The sequence below is a fragment of the Kwoniella shivajii genome, chromosome 9 (genome assembly GCF_035658355.1).
Source record: "Kwoniella shivajii chromosome 9, complete sequence".
In the NCBI taxonomy this organism is placed as follows: Eukaryota; Fungi; Basidiomycota; class Tremellomycetes; order Tremellales; family Cryptococcaceae; genus Kwoniella; species Kwoniella shivajii.
The window spans coordinates 522,656-537,130 of NC_085916.1; the positions used below are offsets into that span (position 1 = coordinate 522,656).

The 14,475-nt window shown below is 44.4% G+C and overlaps 4 protein-coding genes across 4 annotated transcripts; 2 read left to right on the forward strand and 2 right to left on the reverse strand.

Annotated features, from left to right (window-relative positions):
• Nucleotides 1-181: 181 nt before the first annotated feature.
• Nucleotides 182-1,822, forward strand: IL334_006517 (uncharacterized protein; the record flags this gene model as incomplete). Its single annotated transcript, XM_062938218.1, has 9 exons — nt 182-432; nt 530-629; nt 748-856; nt 934-982; nt 1,063-1,094; nt 1,199-1,272; nt 1,371-1,467; nt 1,644-1,714; nt 1,799-1,822. The coding sequence occupies 9 exons, from the start codon at nt 182-184 to the stop codon at nt 1,820-1,822; spliced, it is 807 nt and encodes a 268-aa protein (XP_062794269.1).
• A 1,321-nt stretch (nt 1,823-3,143) lies between these two features.
• On the reverse strand, nt 3,144-6,123 carry IL334_006518 (uncharacterized protein; the record flags this gene model as incomplete). Its single annotated transcript, XM_062938219.1, has 9 exons — nt 3,144-3,228; nt 3,320-3,450; nt 3,522-4,239; nt 4,292-4,548; nt 4,600-4,828; nt 4,955-5,407; nt 5,467-5,592; nt 5,647-5,798; nt 5,854-6,123. 9 exons carry the CDS (start codon nt 6,121-6,123, stop codon nt 3,144-3,146), a joined length of 2,421 nt encoding a protein of 806 aa, XP_062794270.1.
• Nucleotides 6,124-6,487: 364 nt separating this feature from the next.
• Nucleotides 6,488-10,225, forward strand: IL334_006519 (uncharacterized protein; the record flags this gene model as incomplete). The annotated part of the gene is made up of 20 exons (XM_062938220.1): nt 6,488-6,597; nt 6,655-6,843; nt 6,899-6,990; nt 7,059-7,081; nt 7,140-7,186; nt 7,243-7,293; nt 7,356-7,537; nt 7,591-7,691; nt 7,745-7,779; nt 7,836-8,014; nt 8,130-8,361; nt 8,437-8,535; nt 8,596-8,813; nt 8,866-8,967; nt 9,017-9,052; nt 9,109-9,140; nt 9,236-9,411; nt 9,478-9,507; nt 9,598-9,681; nt 9,751-10,225. 20 exons carry the CDS (start codon nt 6,488-6,490, stop codon nt 10,223-10,225), a joined length of 2,493 nt encoding a protein of 830 aa, XP_062794271.1.
• A 506-nt stretch (nt 10,226-10,731) lies between these two features.
• IL334_006520 (uncharacterized protein) lies at nt 10,732-14,447 on the reverse strand (the record flags this gene model as incomplete). The annotated part of the gene is made up of 15 exons (XM_062938221.1): nt 10,732-11,670; nt 11,726-11,842; nt 11,909-12,019; nt 12,071-12,284; nt 12,346-12,428; nt 12,484-12,577; nt 12,629-12,726; nt 12,786-13,023; nt 13,093-13,277; nt 13,344-13,472; nt 13,535-13,771; nt 13,836-13,893; nt 13,958-13,980; nt 14,043-14,274; nt 14,356-14,447. 15 exons carry the CDS (start codon nt 14,445-14,447, stop codon nt 10,732-10,734), a joined length of 2,850 nt encoding a protein of 949 aa, XP_062794272.1.
• Between the last annotated feature and the right edge of the window lie 28 nt (nt 14,448-14,475).

Sequence of the window (14,475 nt, forward strand, 5' to 3'; positions counted from 1 at the left end):
TTGCTGCCAAGACTCGTAACACATAAGGCTGGAAAGGGTACGGGTACACGAATCCCCCAGTGCAATGTTTCAATCCCCTTGCATTAAACGTTTCTTACAAAAGAGGCGTCTAAGCCAATATCAGTCTTACTGTTCACTCCATCCATCCAGAATTTCCACCCTAAAAAGCTGATACATCAAAATGAGAATATCAACTCTGATAGTACTGTTATTCCTACCATTTTTATCTCTCTGTTTATGTGTGTCTCCTTTATCCCTATCAGATACAGAAATTTGGTCATTACCACTTAAACCACCCAAACATCATCGAAATAAATATCCGCTCTGTTCAACAAATGCTGAATGTTTCAAGAAGGGTTTACCACCTTTAAAACCTAGATCAAAAACGAAAAGACATGAACTGAAAGCTCGTCAATCTGCTAGTGCAACAACGTGAGTCGAGACCTTTTCCTTTTGTATCTCCTCACGTACGTGGCGGTTAGGGCAATGGATGATCGTAAAGGCACGACAACTGACGAGTAAAGCAAAGGGTGAATGGTATTATACAAGTTCTCAACTCCTCTGGAACGCCTATAGGTTACGTTTCAGGTACTGTCAACTCGACTTATGGAGGATATGGAATGACAAGTGTTAGTATCCTTTTGGCGATTCCCATATGCTCACAAAAAAATCCATTTGCTGCTGCTACAGCAGTAGAGAACTCCATGAACCCAATACTTGCTCAATAGCTGAACAAAGAGTGCTTAGTCAGCAGCCAATGCGATGTCGGTATCGTTCAGTCCCAATGGTAATTCCCCTGTAACATATACACTTTCTTCTTCTCAACGACCTTCAGGTTTCCCTTACCTAGGAGCTGGTGAGCAATCTTTCAAGCCATTATTCAATATGGTGAATCATCATCGACAAGCTGATATTCGATTTGTCGCTCAATAGTATATGGTGGAGGAACAAGCGCAATGAATTTTGCTTCTACCGATTACTCGTGAGTTTCATCCTGTCTGTTGAACCCAGACAGACATTTGAATGATTGGATTTTCTTACCAATCTTTCCTTGCTTTGTAGGTATGCTTTCGTCACCGCAGTCAATACAGTCAGTGAGTTATATGACCTTGAGAGGTACTACGTCAAGTGCAAATACTGTTTAAAATCCAAAATACAAGCGTTGACCATAGAAGTGTGATTCGTGCTTGATTCACAGTTCCTGTAGGACCAGCGGTAGCTTCTGCATCTAACAACCGATTCAATAGTGCAAAAGGAACTGAAACGTCTTTGGTGAGTGAACCCTCACCTTCTCTGCTCTGCTAGCTTTCTGGGAATCTCCCAGCATTGCTAAACTGCGAAGAACTGAGCATGTACGGTTTTTCACACAGTTTACGTATAATTCAGCCAGTGGCAATATAGCTGCCACATGGACGAATACAAACAGTGCTGCAGTCAGCGCTACCATCATCTATGATGTTAAATTCGGTAAGTCTGATGTTGTCTTTGCTAATCTTTTGAATTGCCCCTTCCTTGTATCAGGATTGCGTTCTGCTGTACAAGTTTATCAGAATGACGGGGAAAACAGAAATCGCAAGGGTTCTTTCCCACCAGGGCCATTTATTCTTGAGACTCGTGACTGATATTTGTATTCTCCATATTAGCCTTGTTTTACCTGATAAGTAATTTCTCAGCCTTTCAAAAGCAATTCCCGAATGAAGGTGAATATGTGGTTGTAAGTGATATCACTGAATGACGTTCTGTACTGGCGAGCATGACCATCTGAAGGGAAGAAACTGAAACAAATGATTCAATCTAGACATGGAAGTTGATACCACAGTAGAAATCGGTCAATGCGATTGCATTGATGAGGATTTGCCTTCTTTTATCATTTTATTGGGAATTATGGGATCTGGGATTAGAAGGAAGTGTATATCCAATATCATAGCATAAGCGTCATTCCCTCAACTCATGTATCACTCCTTGGTCTGATACAGTAGAGTCAGCCCAAAAGACTGAACAACATAATGCCGTGCACGTGAGTTTAGTGAAATGACAACTTTCGGTTAAAAAACGAAGATATAGCAAAACTTGAAGTTTACTACTATCCGTCCATTTGACGTTGAAATTCGCCACCCCGTCAACGCTGTGGTGAGAAGAGTACACACTGTTCTTGACTCGCGTTGTACTAGATAGGGTTTTGACCTCCTACAATGCTTGCATATGTGATGTATTACATCTACATGCATGTGAGCATAGGAGTGAACGTTTTTATGCTGTTTAGTCACTCGTACGTACGAATGCGTCAAAGAGAAAGCGCAAGTGAGTGTGTAAGGTAATCATCATGATATGCGTATAGAACATTAACTCTTTCACCGTAAAGCCAAAAAGAAAAAGTTTGTTGGGGGCCTCCCAGCCTCCCACAGCTTCCTTGCGGTGATTTTTATTTTTATTTTTTATTTTTCAACTTGCTGTATCACAAGCTGTTCCCCCAACCCCATCCCCTTAGGAACAGAATCTTGATGGATTTATAACCCTCCGCTAGCTGGGATTGTTTGGCCACTGAAATCAAATTGCTTAACTGCTCACTGTACGGTGCAATCGCTCAAGATTGATTCTGGCTGTCAGGCATGGGGAGATGGATGATAGAAACATACGTCTACGTTTCTACTTTTTGACATCCACCTCCCCCGCCGAATGGAATACAATCCTTTCATGATATCTAATTCCAGCATTGCGGATCTAACATAGGATAGTGTCTCAGATGTACGTGGTCCATCCTGAGAATTGTTGAAAAGGTTGACAGGGTCGGAAGCTTTATTTTCGCATCCGGAATTTCGCACCGCATCAGATATATGGTCTAGTTATCAGACACGTTTATCGTTAACGATCCTCAGATACGTTCAGATCACTGGAACAACGAGACGGACGTGCGGGATCGCCGGACCCTACTCGTGCCATGTCGTTTTGGAAATATCAACGAGGTATCTGACCGTCACGCTTCAGTAGCTGTGAGGTGAGAAACTCGCTCATCACATAATACTATAATCCGCCACATTCGATGAAACATTCGTGTCTTACTCGACGACATCATTGTTCATTGTGTTACATCCTGCACATCACGCATGTCGCTTAGTGTATACACAAATTACAGATCATGTTTTTCAGTCATCATCCGCTCCAGAATATGAGTCCACCCTCATATCCAGCATCTCCATTCTCCTTATCAGCCGTCGAAGCTCTTCCGACCTATAACACCAAAAAATCAGACCTGCTTACCATGCGGATAAACCCAAAAAGGGCAGGCTGAATCGTAAAATTCAAGGTGCAACACACTCACCTAGCACTTAAAGCAGCTTCCAGAGGTTTCAATTGTTTACTACCATACATCTTACTTTGCGGTTCCTCCTCTTCTTGGCGAGTTTGACTCTCCAGCAAAACAGGCTTCACAGCTGCCAATTGCTCCTTGAGCTATATCAGGAGTTCATTAGCATGAATTCCAATTGAATATCATCTACATAAAGTCTGCGCTGGAAACGTACTATTTGAGTTTTAGTCGTTAACGCTCTTCCCTTACTGACAACTCCTCCGCCCCTGACTCTAACTTTCAGTCTTTCAAGCTCATCGAACCATTTTCGCTCCATTTCCCCCACTTCAGGTCTAAACTCCTCTGATAGTTTGACAACGATTCCATCCAATCTAGATGCTAATCTGTCTTGTTTGTCTAAAAGCTCTTCAGCACGAGAGATAGCGATATTCTTCTTGAGAGAGGCGACCTTGTCTTGACAGTCTCTCAACAGTTTAATCTGACGTTGTAACTCTTGGACTTCGAGGTCTAATCGATTTTCTATCGATTGAGAAGCAGATCGAATGGCTTGTGTACGATTGGTAAATTGGCTTGATATCTCACCAAGCACTCGCAGATGTTCCGGATTGATTGTGCTTGCAGGTTTGGAAGAGTCAGGAATTCTTTGTCGCAAGACGCCCATCGGGTTAAAAGGTGTGGCAGGTTTACGGATCGATTGAACAAATTTGTCGAAATCGAGAGGCTTAGCAAGTAATAATGACTGTGAATCTGGGTCGACCGCTGTTGTTGTTCTATCGGTAGTTGTCGCACCCGAGGTAATAGCTGGGACATCGGCGACTTTGAGGTCTAGTTCAACAGACGCCACTTGGCCCGAGGCAGCAAGGGCGACAAGACCGTAGCCCAAGGTTATGTTGCAGAAATTCACAATCCCAACTATAGGTTTCACTGGTGACCTGAACTAGAACTTAAGCTCCACCCCCAGCTCCGAAGAAGAAGTGGACTCACCCTCCTGATTCCACTAACCTAACTACCTCGCTGCCTAGCAACTCGCCCTCCGCATCGCCACTTCTAAGTTCATCCAGCCAAGAATTGATATTTATAGAGTCTACACCAAAGATATGCTGCACATAAAATACACCGCCGTACATTGGATCAGATAAGAAAGAAGGTGCATTGGCTTCGATGCTTTCAAGGTCCGATTGAGGGAAGGAAAGGAGAATGGATTCAATTATGGGTATTACAGGCGTTGATGTAGAAGGATCCTATAACAGCAGTGTCAGCTGAAGATTTTGAACGCAGAATTATAAGCTCACCCTTGAGCTAAACCATCGTGGCTCAGGCCTTTCCACTTCCAAACCGATATCCACTCTTCCACCAGACCAAGTGACAGCTATACATGTTTCCTTCTCTCCATTACCTCCTTGCTCAGAGCCACTCTGTGAGAGGAACAAGTCTGTCGCAGCTTGCTCTTCATCTTCTTCTCCATTCCTGATGTCCTGTGGGGCAGGCGAATACAGCATTGGACCTTGTCTCAACAGAGCCCTGTGGGCACCGGGAGCAGGACCTCCAGATTCAGTCAAGTGCGGTGGATGTACTCTGACAGTTCCTTCCGCAGGCTTTGACTTTGGAGAAGAATCCAATGATCTTATGCTTGTTGAACGACTCAACAAAGTTGTCCTTTTTGAGGGAGTTTCTTCGTTTTCATCTTTCCTCTGTCTTGCTTCCTCTGCCATTTTCACTTGTTTCACCAATGATTCTACCCATTGAGCTTGAGATGTCACTCTTCCTAATCCAGCTTCAGTGGCTCCAAATACATCTTTAGCTTCGCTCTGAATCCTAGCCAACCTTCTCTCAGAATAAGCTTTTAATCCTTGCAAGTAACGAATTGGCATTTCAGAGTGTAAAGGAAGAACAGGCCCCATCGTATAGATGTCCCCGTTGGCGAGCAAAACGTAGACCATCAGTGGCGAGAAATCTATGGGGCCAATCGAAAAGGCGAAAGAAGAGGCATAACGAGAAAGAGGGTCAACGGCTGTGAACTTGGCGGACGATGAAGAGGTTCGCTCAGGAAGGAAGTTGAACGTTTGCACAGCGTCGTGAGGTTGGAGAACATCGTATTCCCTGTAAGATTCGATGTAAGCATTGTTGGTTGTATTGTAGCAGATCGGGCGGATACGTACCGAAGCTTTCCATCAGTAGTTAACACCCACAGCGAATTTCCTCCTTCTCCCCAAGGATGCCATGATACTTTCGAGATGGTATCATTCGATGAGGGAGAGAATTGGAACTCGTCAACTCGTATAGCACTAGATAGAAATAATATCAGAGCGGCAATAATACTACAATAAGGATGAACTCACCGACACTCCACATCACCTGACGAGCTTGAATAGCTGGTTTTCGGTAAAACGACAACAACTACCTGATGATGGCCTACCACAGCCAGTAGCCTACCCGACGGATTGGGTATGATGTGATTGATGGAGAAAGTCAAGCTAGGAGATTTCAGCGTCTGGTATGTGATATCAGCTGCTAGCCTCTACCTGCCCTCACAGAAGCTAACGCACCTTGTAAGATCCCACTTGACCATCTTTCACCTCCCATCCACCTTCTGAATTTGCAAGTGACATCATTCGCACCTCTCTCCCCATGGCCACCAGCAGATCTTTATCCCTTATTGTCATCCTGGTATATTTTTGACCGACCAGGTCGTCTGTCGGTCTGTCCACCAATTCCCATTCTTCATCTAGAGAGGTGGACGACGAAGAAGAAGAAGGGGGAATGAAGATTGAGTGTGAGCGAAGAAACGGTAGTGAAAATGGGATTGTTTGAGCCATCATAAAGGCAGCGTCCCAGAAATGCACTGATAAATGCCTATTGCCAATGTTCGAGCGGACAGCGGGTGTGTTTTGATTATAGAACTGGTGAGAATAGAAGAAGAGGAAGAAGTGCTGTTTCTCGCTGTTCTTGACTTTTGACTTTTGGACGGTTGATGTTGATGTGATTTGGTTCCGTCTTCGCGTCGTTCCTCCACTTTGACCGTCTTCTTATACAGTTTCCGACAAAGCTTGCCCCTTTGTCAACTCATGATAATCTTTTCTACATTGTTGTACGCAGCGTCGCCAAGAAGACAGCCACCTGATGTTGAGCTGAACTTAGACTTACAATACTGAATAATCTACTCAGAGCAGTTTAGTCGGGATGACGGCTGAGGTCCGACCGCGAGAGCTTGATGGTCCCGAACCCGAAGAGCACGACGATCCCAACGCCCTCAACTCACTTTCGAAATTCACTCTCTTTGAGACTAAGAGGTACGTTATTCTCATTGAAGTCTTGAACATTGGGAAAAGGCTCATGCTCGCTGTTAGCCGTTTCTACATCACAGCCTCAACGGCCGATACCCACCGCGTCCTAAAGATTGACCGGACCGATCCTACCGTGTTAAGTGTGGTCGAAGATGCAACCGTGTATGATAGCGCGGAGCTGGACTTGCTTTTGAGAATGGTACAAGACGGTAATAAGAGTCAAGGAGGATTGGAAAAAGTACTGGAATTCCAGTGAGTTCGACGTAAATTTGAGGATCACTTTGGTCAAGCTGATGAGGCGGCATAGCGGAATTGTCGGCTTCGTCAAGTTCACTGCAGGATGGTATTTGATATTGATCACGAAACGGTCTGTGGTGGGTCTGCTAGGAGGCCATTATAGTAAGTCATCGCTAACCATTCGCTCATCCTACATATTGAGTTCAAGCTGATGGACGTTTATCATTTAGTCTACCATTGTGATGAGACAACTGTGAGGAACAAATCCATTACCCAACTGCGTCCATCCAGCTGACCAGCCGGAAAATCAGCTCATAACGATTGCGAGCAAATCCGAGAGAACAACCCAAGAAACCAAGTGAATTTTGATCGTCCGCTCTATAACGTTTTGATGACCACTGACGTGGTTTCCAGGATGCTACACACCTTTCAGCATGTCGATCTGACCAAGAACTTCTATTTCTCGTACGTCAATCTCTCTGTTGGCTATCCACTTCGAAATCCTTGAGTGACGCGCTGCTTTCCAGATATTCCTATGACATTACCAATTCCCTTCAAACGAATCTGACTGTGTCGGCGCAAAATCGAGCCTGGAATACTAGATTTATGTGGAATCATTATCTTCTATCGCCAGCTTTTGATTTGGAGGAACCAAAAGGAAGAAGTAGATGGGTATTACCGCTTATATATGGATTCGTAGATCAAGCCAGTAAGCTCTCCTGCCTCCTCCCTTTTACGCATAGGCTGATTTCGGATCGTCAGAAATCAATGTTTTCACAAGAACGGTCTATCTAACTTTGATAGCGAGAAGATCCAGACATTATGCGGGAGCAAGATTCCTTACAAGAGGTGCTAACGAACATGTAAGCTTCTTCCAGCTCGCTACTACATGGTACTAAGCTTACAATGCTCTCAGGGTCATGTTGCGAATGAAGTGGAGTCTGAACAGATGTGAGTCAGCATACTTTTTGGATTGCTAAATCATACAAGCTGATCGTGATTACCAGAGTATCGGAACCTCTTGCGACATCATTCGGGAGTCACACTAGACCAGACGACAATCACTCAATGTCTGAATACGGCGCTGGCTATGGTGCATATACGAGTATCGTTCAATATCGAGGAAGTATACCTGTCATGTGGCATCAGGAAAGTAACCAAATGACACCGCGACCTCCGATCGAAAGTGCGTTTCACATTTTCCTACTTGTCACCGTAATGTTTACTATCCTGCATCCTGACACTACCGGCACTCCCGATACTTTACGAGCCGTGTGAGCTCATTTAGTGATTTCGCATAGTCACGATCAAAGATCCCTTCTATACTCCAGCAGCCAAGCACTTCGACGACCTGCTCGGACGGTATGGAGCGCCAATATTTATTCTCAATCTCATAAAGTCGCGAGAAACAGTGCCACGTGAAAGCAAGCTGCTAGCAGAATATGGCCAATGTGTGGAATACCTCAATCAATTTCTGCCAGAAGCAAAGAAGATGAAGTATATTGCTTGGGACATGTCTCAAGCTGCGAAAAGGTGAGCTGAAAAGCAACTGAGAGAGTTCAAAGTCTCAACAGATGTCAGACTGCTGATATAAATCTCTATGTGCAGCGGGCATCAGGATGTAATGGGTGTCTTGGAAGATATCTGTGAAGAAGCATTACAAGCCACTAATTTCTTTCATGGTGGGCCGGCGAGGAACGAGGTTGGGTAAATGCTCTCGTCACCTCGTTGTTCTGGATTGGTAGCTGACACGGTGTACTTCCATAGATCTGGTCCCCACAGGGACAAGCCTCTACATCAACACGGTATTTTGCGTGTCAATTGTGTGGATTGCTTGGATCGCACCAACGCTGCGCAATTTGCCATTGCTAAGCGAGCGTTCGGTCATCAACTATACGCTTTAGGTCTGATCGGAACACCTCATTTACCATTTTCTTGTGACGCGGTGGACGTCTTGACGGAGATGTACCATGATCACGGAGATAGTGAGTTAGCTAGACGTTAGAAATTTAGCTGCAGCTGACAAGGATGGTACAGCTCTGGCTTGGCAATACACCGGGAGTGCTCTGGTGAATAGGGTAGACACTTACAGAAGGACCAAAGCGGCTCAGTGGAGTAGTCATTCAAGAGATCTCTTGGGTAAGCATTCTCCCAGCTTCGTCGCCTTACGCTGACAAGCCAAGGGTAGAAAATATCAGGAGGTTTTATAATAATTCCATGCTCGGTAAGCTGTCGAAAACATCAAGTTTCTTGTATTCCGGAGCTGACTTTTCGCGATAGACGCGGACAAACAGTCTGCTATCAATCTATTTGTGAGCTTTATGCCGAGTGTTTTGCACAACAACGTCTGCGAACACTAGAAACCGTATGGGGCCCAAGCTGATAGGCTACTCATTTCGCATCGCAGCTTGGTGTACAGCCAACTCTTCCACGTTACGACTTGGCTCGACCGAACTATAAAGAATGGTTCACCCCTTCTCATCTGGAGGAGCCAAATTCGGATGCACTAGCACCTATAAATCAAGTTTATAGGGAATACTACAAACCTCACATATTAAGTCAATTTGGGAGGTTATATGCCTTGTAAGTGGTGCAAATCTGCGCACTTCAAAGCAGTGAAAGGCTGATTGGCTTCACTCATAACCACAGTACTATGAACTCTACTAGCAGATTCCATGCGTAAGTTGATTCACCATGCCGTGACTTCGTCAACTTTCGCACAGATCATTTCACGTACATGAGTACCAGCTGATATCCCCATCCTCATAGTAAACCGAAAAACGAGATCTTAGCTAGTCCGTTTGAATCTCGAGTACCGACTGAACTAGGTTCACCTACCGTTCACCAATCTTCGTACGTTGCAAGTCAGCACGGTATGAAAATTGTCTCATGATACTTGAATGACCTTTTTGTTACCTGTAGATCTCGTCGTACAGCCCGAAGATGGGCAATACCCGTTCCTGTACCAGGATCTTCACCGGGTCCGCAAACATCGAAAGCATCTTCCGAAGAGGACCATACTCATCATCACCCTAAAGCTGATACTCTCAGTAGTAGTAACGCCCAGCATCATGGACCGGCACATCCATTAGAAACTCTGGTATCGTCTTTACTTGATCCACCGGATTTAGATAAACGGATCAATGATTATGCTTGGTATACAACTTATCATTCTTCAGACTTAGAATCACAGACTCTAGGTGAAGAGAAAGATCTTCAATTGTATATCAGAGTCGCTAAATTGGCTGAAGGAGAAGAAGTCGATAAACAATTCAATCTGCTCAGTGCAGGATCCGTAGGGGCTCTAGGACATAACTGGACCGAAGGAAAAGGTGAAGTCGATTTGGATAAAATAGATGAAGTCGGAAAAACAAACTTGGGTTATTATGATACTTGATTAAAAGCGAGCAACGTCATACAGTGACATGTTCGATGATCGCGCAAAGTTCCACTTGATCATGTTCTTGTAGAGGGTGGTCGCATGATTGACACTTGTAATGTACTTTTGTATGATATGTAGAATTATGTAAGTCTCTATACCTCAGAAAGTAGGTGATCTTTACTCCTTCGATTTCTTATTGCTTCAATGTTCAAGGTACAGTAGATGCATCACGTGCCCATTGTCGAACGGTGTAGCGATATCAGCTGAATCATGCTGCTCTACGACAATCGTCCTGCAAACCCGATTCCTTCTTTTACGAAATAATTCATTGCATTTATACAGGGTTTGATCCATCTACAACGATTATTCTCTAGCGCTTACCTACTATAGGTAATTGCGTATTATTGGTGGCGACACATGAATCTGCTGTTGGTTGCTATATATGCTTGCACACTTCGTATCATTCATCTTCACTCGTGTGTTGTTCGTTCTGCCCGATGTGACGTGCGTTACTATATCAATCACCTGTCATCCTCCAAATCCTGTTGAGGCGGGGTCATATCTTCTCCTTCTGTACTGATTGATCGTAATCTTTCTCCATCAGCAGCCGTGGCATCAATTGTCGCTTGTGGGACCCTTTCCCCTCCGGGAATTGGTATAATCCCATCTTCCTCGTCCTCTTCTAATTCGTCTGAATCCATCTGAAATTCTCTATGCGCATCTTCGTCGGAAGGTCCATGTTGATTTCTCCAATCGTCAGGATCATTACCGTCACTACTTTCAGAGGAAGTATCAGATGCACCTCCGAACCATCTCGTGACTGATAATTGCGATTTCGATTTCTGTGGATGTCCTTCTCTTTCTCTATACAGCTGTTGTAGTGGTTGTAATTGTGGCGGTGGCGTTTGCGACGAGGATGAGGAGGATTGTGGGGGTTCTTCTGTCGATGGTGATAATGATGATTGTCTCATTGACCTAAAAGGTGAACTTAGGGAAGACAAAGAAGATGCTCTGACATGTCTTAAAGTTTCACCTAAATTAATCGAATATCCTCTTTTAACAGTTTCAGGTGTATGCGTTGTTCCCCTTGAACTTGTTCGTGAAAGTTGTGAAACTGTTTCTTCTGGTATTTCATCAGAATCACCCATATCAAAATCGAATACCTCATTGGCTCGTGTTCTTCGAGTTCCATTTCTCCTCCTTCTAGTTGAGTTCGTATTTGTACTATCAGGTGGTTCGATAGTAGTCGTTATTCCTAATCCACCCATATTATTTCTGTTACTACCCCTTGTTCGCCTACTTCGACTAGCAAATCCTGCATCCGCATCAGATTCTAATGGTATAATTTCGGGAGCTCTTAGTCCACCAGAATCCTTCGTTGGTGGAGAAGTAATATCGTTGGATGTCCGATCCCGATGGATCGCCGAACGGACTTCTGTGCGTCCCCTTAGAATTGCCCGCTGACGTCGCCCGTCAGCATGACCAAAATCGATTGATACGACATAAGACGCTCACCTCGATTGTCATCCGATTATGCACCATCCCTAATGCAGGCCATGTAACTCTCTGTCCCACGCGGAGCATTCCCTCTAATCTCGATCGATCCGGATCAGACAGGATGAGGAACCAATCCTAAATGAACATTCAGCAGAAGCCCAGAATGATCAGTCATCAGATACAGCAAAGGCTGTTACTCACGCTGAGTGTAGTCTTTGGTGTGAGAGTGAGGTCACCGGAGAACCTCTGCAAGAAGACACCACTCCAGTCGCTTTGTAAAATTTGAGGCATGAGATCCAGATCTCGGATGACCTATTAAGGCAAATTAGCTTTAGGCGCATTTGCATAAAGTGACGCACTTACCTTGAAATGCTTTGAAAGATCTAACTTGATATATGATTCTAATGCTGATAAGATGAACCCTCCTCTCCATCCTTTGCCTTTCCTATGAGCGACAGGCCTGCCGACTGCCCCTCTTGGCGCGAAGAAGAACAAGTGAATGTGAGGGTTTGTCTGAGATACGATGGAGAAATTGCAATTAAATTGGGTGTGAAGCGAGCCTAATGGTATATCTTCTCTGCATGGATCTGTCAGCTGCATGTCCACTTTACGAAGGGGAGGAGTTAGTAGAAGCTGACCTCAAACTACCATCCTTGAAACGAGAACCACCGAGATTATGCGGCTTCACATTTCCATTACGATCTTTAGCCATCAAAACGACCTAGTGGCAAATCAGCTGTTGCCGTCGCGTTTTGGAATGAACTAGTGGGGCTTACAGGATTAAGAATACCGGGAACAGCAGCGCTCGCAAGATTCGCAGACCAGATCAGGCAATTGGGCGCAGTGAGATGATTCAGTAGGATTGTAGGTCTTAACGAAGCGTTAGCTGCAAATAAAAGTATGTCGATGAGCGCAACTTACGAGTGTCGGTCAGACGGCACAACAGATATATTCAACGCTCGTCCAGTTCTCTCGTACGCTTCTTTGAACGTCATACTCCCTCGTGTAAACCACATTCCCTGGTAAACATCGTTTCATCAGCACGCGAGCGCCGCTTTACCGATCATGTGCAACCCACCTTCCTTGCCCAAGATACCGTATCAAACCTTGCTCCTGTTTGTCTTAACCTTTTGAACCATACACGGAACGAATCTTCACATGCTGTAATCTTATCTGCCAGCTCAGGTACCAGCAGTTCTCTGAGCTCATCGTCTGTTCTTGTACAAAGAAGAGCAGCAATGATACCGCCGGCAGAAGTACCTGTCACTACTCTTGGTAAAAGGTCCGCTTCTAAGAATGCTTTGACTACTCCAAAACTGAAATGGCACTCAGCTGATAAGCGATGATCGTGAGAACAATAGGGGGTCATGAACGAGGTAACATACTGATAGTATCCAAACGATGCACCGCCAGAAAGACACAGCGCACTCGCTCCGTAATGCTTATTGATGGCTCTAAAGAAAGATCTTTTCTCTTCCAAAGATACATCGGTAGCGGTTCTTACGAAATCTAAAGATGCCGCCACTTCTTGTACATGTTCTTCAATCATCCGCTTGGTCCCGTAGAATGTCTAGAGAACGAGGGGTAGATCAGCGTCATACGCTCTTTTAGCAAAGTGATCTGGGAGGGCACTTACTTCACTGTATATCTTGGTGCTCTCTGTACCTGCAAAATTACTTCTAACGCATACAGCTAGTGCATCCATTAATCCTCTAGCATCTTTGGAAGAACGCAATCTCGTCAAAGTCCTCTTGACCCTTTTTACCTTTTTCAATATGACAGATCAGCTACCGAGTCACGATTCTTTTGAGACGTATGGGAACATACTAGGGTGTAATCGAAATATGCGTCCTCTTCACTTTCTTTCCATTCATCAAATCCCAAATGACTATCCAATTTCTTCGCGGCTTCTATCCATTCGTCATATGTTTTCGCGTTTCTCAACTCTCTTCGAAGTTTCGCTTTGTGACCTCTCCAAGCCAATGTCCACTCAAATACATTGACCACTTGTCTGGTTATAACGTAAGTGAGGAATTCGAAGTATATGATGGTAAAGAAGAAACCCTGTCAAGAAGCCCAGGATCAGAATATGAATGACTGTCGAAGGTTGTACGAATGCAATGCTTACAAGTAATGGCCATCGGATAAGGTGATATGTCAAACCTTGATTGGAAGTTCGTGAACGTCTTTCAAGTTCAGGTTAATATACTGTGCTATTTTTCGGTATTTTGACAAATATCGAGTACTCACTTGGATACACGTTGATGTATTGGCTACAGATACCGAAGATTCATCAGTTCGTATCACCATTGATAAAGGCAGAGATATCACTCACAGCAAAATCAGAAGTAGCTGTTAATTTTTCTACCCTTTCTCCTCCGCTCTGAAAAGTTCCATTATCAGGACCATATTTCCAAGAGGAAGGTTGTAATCTTGCGTTAGAGGCTGTACCTATTCCCGGTGAATCTAGCGGGACAGGAGGTGATCGAGGTGATAATGGTGAGGCATCTCCCTCCAGCGCTATAGCATCACTCATAGAAAGAGCTGACGCGAAAGCTTTGAGATGGCTAAAATTTCAATCCAGGCGTAAGTATTACCTCCAATAACGAAAGGCATGGATATGGTGTACAGTGCGAAAAGAGACTTACTCCTCATTGACGAAATCCTCTTCGAACAATTCGTGTGTTCTCGAACTACTTGAAGATGAAGGACCAGCTTCGTTTATAGGTGTATTGGTCATAATGATTTAACTGATATCTTATTGGTGA